This window comes from Mycetomoellerius zeteki, unplaced genomic scaffold, assembly GCF_001594055.1.
Source record: "Mycetomoellerius zeteki isolate Tzet28-1 unplaced genomic scaffold, Tzet1.0 scaffold425, whole genome shotgun sequence".
NCBI classification, from domain to species: Eukaryota; Metazoa; Arthropoda; class Insecta; order Hymenoptera; family Formicidae; genus Mycetomoellerius; species Mycetomoellerius zeteki.
In genome coordinates, this window is record NW_017257420.1 from 84,627 (window position 1) to 88,775 (window position 4,149).

General features: G+C 38.1%; 1 protein-coding gene across 14 annotated transcripts in view; it reads right to left on the minus strand.

The window, feature by feature from the left end:
- sls (sallimus) overlaps nucleotides 1-4,149 on the minus strand; it is a 103,864-nt gene that overhangs the window by 81,552 nt on the left and 18,163 nt on the right. For all 14 annotated transcript variants that reach the window (XR_001936801.1, XR_001936802.1, XR_001936803.1 and 11 more), the window contains 5 exons: nucleotides 2,633-3,635; nucleotides 2,131-2,529; nucleotides 1,521-2,040; nucleotides 1,093-1,264; nucleotides 801-987 (listed from right to left, as the gene is read on the minus strand). Coding sequence is in view for 11 of the 14 variants with exons in the window: in XM_018454077.1 (XP_018309579.1) it covers nucleotides 801-987; nucleotides 1,093-1,264; nucleotides 1,521-2,040; nucleotides 2,131-2,529; nucleotides 2,633-3,635 (2,281 nt within the window). In the remaining 3 variants the exon portion in view is untranslated. The remainder of the gene's footprint in view (nucleotides 1-800; nucleotides 988-1,092; nucleotides 1,265-1,520; nucleotides 2,041-2,130; nucleotides 2,530-2,632; nucleotides 3,636-4,149) is intronic.

Consider the following 4,149-nt stretch of genomic DNA (forward strand, 5'->3'; position numbering starts at 1 on the left):
TACTATATTTTCTTAGTTCACTTAATCTAGTATTCTTATTAGAATTTAATATGTATATAGTTGAGGCGCTATTTCACTACAAATTTATAATTACTGATACGACTTTTTTCTCTGAGTGCACTAATGAACAATAAACCCGCCGTATTCTCCAGCGCAACAATATATGACCGTATTTATAACAAAGAAAACATTAATAAAATATAAGACAATATATCAACGTTTTTCCGACGATTATATTTTTCATACCTGAATGTGAGATATACGATACCTTTGATCTAAGATGCTCTAATATTCCCGTCGATATTTCCAACCATGACGAAGAAGAAGGAGAAGCAGAAGAAGCTGTCGGATTTGAGATGATTTTTGTGGCTTTGGAGTGCCAAATGTGGAAAGTAGGAAAGAAGGAATTATTTATGTTCGAATAGTTTAGAGTGTTCTCTGTATTCGAATGCATGTGTCGTATCGATATATAGAAAATATACTGTGTTTCGATTGTTTGATATTTTCCAATCTACGCTCGCTTCTCGCGAATCGTTATTGGAGGTTTACAACCGCTTTTTTTCATTTTCACGTGTGATATATCTGTATTGTTGTAATCCATTCAAATTGTTACTGCACATGAATTCTTCGTACTTTTCAAGAAAGTTGCAGAAAATTAGTAATTAATTAAATTTATGATTTTTATATTCATATTTCTTCTGCATATACAATCTCATTGTTCTATAAAAATACACTTTATTTCATTGTAAGGCACGAAGAAATCATGGCCGTATATTTGTATGATAGGGGCGAAAACTTACGCCTTGGTGAATTTTTCAATACACCGCGGTAATCGTCACTTCGTTGCTTCACCGTTAGAGTCGTTTCTGTACGTGTTTCGCCAACGGAGCTCCTTGCAATCACTTCCACTTTTCCATGATCGTACTGTCTGGTCTTTGGTATATCCAAATGATACATGCCGTCGTACGTTAATTTATAGCGGGATCCCTGTGTGAAAAAAGGGACAAATTTAATATAATTACATTATAAATATATTTTTGCCAAAAGTACCGACATCACTTAATGTATTGCAAATGATATTTTGAAACTTACGTTGACTACCGTATGTCCATTGATTATCCACATAACTCGAGGTCTTGGGTGTCCAGTGACTCGACAACAGAATCTAGACCAATCGCCTTCTTCGACGATTACCGGTTCCGGTTTACTCACGAAAATAGGCGCCGAGCGTACTTTTTCTTGTTCTCCTTCCTCTTCGGGTACTCTGTAAGGTGCGTTTGATGTTTAAAATAATACATATTGGCATTTCATATTGTCACGGTGATTTTTCGCCATAATATAGACAAATAAATACTTGAAAAGAACAATTTTTTTTACTTTTGGAAAGTCTTTTTTCTTGGAAACAATGTCTCAAGATACGTATAAAATGGAAATAAATTTTGTGCATCTTATTAATTCTACCAGTCAAAGAAATTGTTTTTTTTATAAGTACACAAATAAAGCATAAAATAATATCTTACATTTGCCATGCTGCTTCCATTTCTCTGATTTTTTCGATGCTTTTCATGCCTTTTGGAAGTTGAGACTCATAGATAATTCCTGGTTTTCCTGCAGTTTTGATTATAGCTCTGGTCTCGTCCATTCCATAAAGATTCGTAGCTCTGCATAAATATTCGCCACTGTCTTCTGGATAAACCCAACCAAAGTTCATTGCTACGTAGCCAAAATCATAAATAGGCGTAAATCGATTCTTATGAGGTAACGGTTTCCCGTTAAAGAACCATTCGACCTTCATATTTGGATCACCCACAGGTGCCAATTGGCATTCGAACTTGGTACTATTCATTTCAACAAGATCAGTCTGATCTTGAATCTGCGTGACGAAACGAGGCGGTTGTTTTTTATCCGCATCATATAGATCGTCTTCAGTTAAATGAATTTCCGAAGTATATTTTTTAATTGTCGCTTCCATCTGCATCAAGGCCTCGGATTTTTTCATACCTTTTGGTACTTGATTTTGCAGAATAATGCTTGGTAATTCTGTGAAAAAAATATTTATTTGGTAAATCCTCTTTAATACAGCTAATTTAGCTTGAAAAATGAAAACTGATAAAAAATATCATAACATACTCTTGCAAGATACAGCAGCTCGAGTGGTATCTTCTCCAAGGTTATTGATAGCTTTACAAACATATTCACCAGAATCCTCAGGATAAACATATAAGATGTCCATAGACACAAATCCCATGTCGTAAACTGTTCTATATCTGTGCCCAGCAGGTATCAATTTACCATTTCTGTACCACTCGATATGTAGATTCGGGTCTTCTTTAGGCTCCACACGGCATTCGAATCTGACTGGTTCACCCTCATCGACGGTTGTCGATTGGATTTGCGTGATGAAATGAGGCGGTTGTTGCGGTGCTTCTTCCGCAGGAGCTTGAGAGACCGGTCCTCGTTCCAGTTCTTTTAGCTTTTCACCGCTCATTCCCATTGGCAATTGAGAATCAAAATCTATTGTTTTCTTGGCTATAAGAGGGAATGAAACAAGAAATTATTTCTGTTTTATACTATAATAGTTAAGATATAAAAGTATATCTACATTTTTTAAATTGAAATATGCAACTCTTACATTTACAAGTAATGGTAGCCTTGGTAGTAGCAGAGCCCCACTTGTTGGTAGCTCTGCAGACATATTCGCCGCTATCTCGTGCATATGTATACGACATATCCAATGATATAAATCCAAAATCATTAATTTGATGGACACGAGAACCTGTCGCGAAGGGCCGTCCATTGTGGAACCAATCAATACGCATAGTAGGATCACCCACAGGCTCGACTCTACAGTCGAAGTGACTCGGTCCAGCTTCTTCAACTTCAATATCTTTAAGTTCGACAACGAATTTCGGTGGATTCGGGGTTTCTTCCTCCGCTAAAATCTCATCTTTCTTATATAAGGACTCTTCCAATTTCTGAATGCTTTCTGTACCGGTTTTAAAATTATTCGGTAATTGAGGCTCCAGGATGATACCTTGACGTCCGCGAACTTGAAGTTTGCATGATACTGTGGCTTCACCATGACGATTGGTGGCTTTACAAGTATATAAGCCAGAATCGCGTTGATAGCAATTTGCAACTTCTAGAATGACGAAACCGAAGTCATGAATCGTTTTGACTCTACTACCAGCGAGAAGAGGCTTGCCGTTGTGGAACCATTCGACTCGCATGCTGGAATCGTTAATTGGCTGTAGTCGGCATTCGAAGTGAGCAAGAGAATTTTCAGTCAAAGTTAAGTCAGAAGGAGTCGTGATAAACTCTGGCGGTCTACCAATATCATCTTCGGGACTGATTTGACCCGAAGCAGCTCCAAGACCTTCCAACTCAGCAATCTTATCAATTGTACTCTCCATACCTTTGGGTAACTGAGATTCCAAAATAATACTACGTTTGCCCGTACACTTCATCGTGCACGTTGTCACTGCCTCACCGTAGTCATTTGTTGCTCTACAACTATATTCGCCAGAGTCTTCGGGGTATATAGGAGAAATTTCCAAAATGACGAAACCAAAATCGCAAAAAGTGCGGAAGCGAGATCCTGTTCGCAATGGTTTACCATTCCAAAACCATTCGACCTGTATCAAAGAGAACAATACAATGTTTAATAAAACATATACAGGGTGTCCAGCCCCACTCTTCCAATCTCCCACAGGAAGGTAGATGGGATCGAAATAAACATAAAAGTCCTTTACCGTTTAGCGATATCCGTAATAATAATCGAGATATTAAAGTTTGAAATTGTACTAATGAGAGCGCGCCTATAGAAAGAATAGAAACGGCTCCGGTCGCTCGAGGTATAGCCCGGCCCAGTTTGACAAACGATGGATGCGGCGGCAGGAGAGGCAAGAGGGGAAGCGCGCCGTTGCTTAGCGCTCGGCATCGTCGCTCACACGTCTCACCGCACCGCACCAAAGGATTCGCGCGATGGCTGTTACGCACATTCGCGATTTCATTACATATGTAATAATAACGATAAAAATTAATTAGATTTTCCGTAGATTTCCATAGGTTTCATCGCTTTCTCTCTTTCGACATTTTTATTCATCGAAGTTTATTATGGTTTGTATTTGTCCTATTTATTATTACATA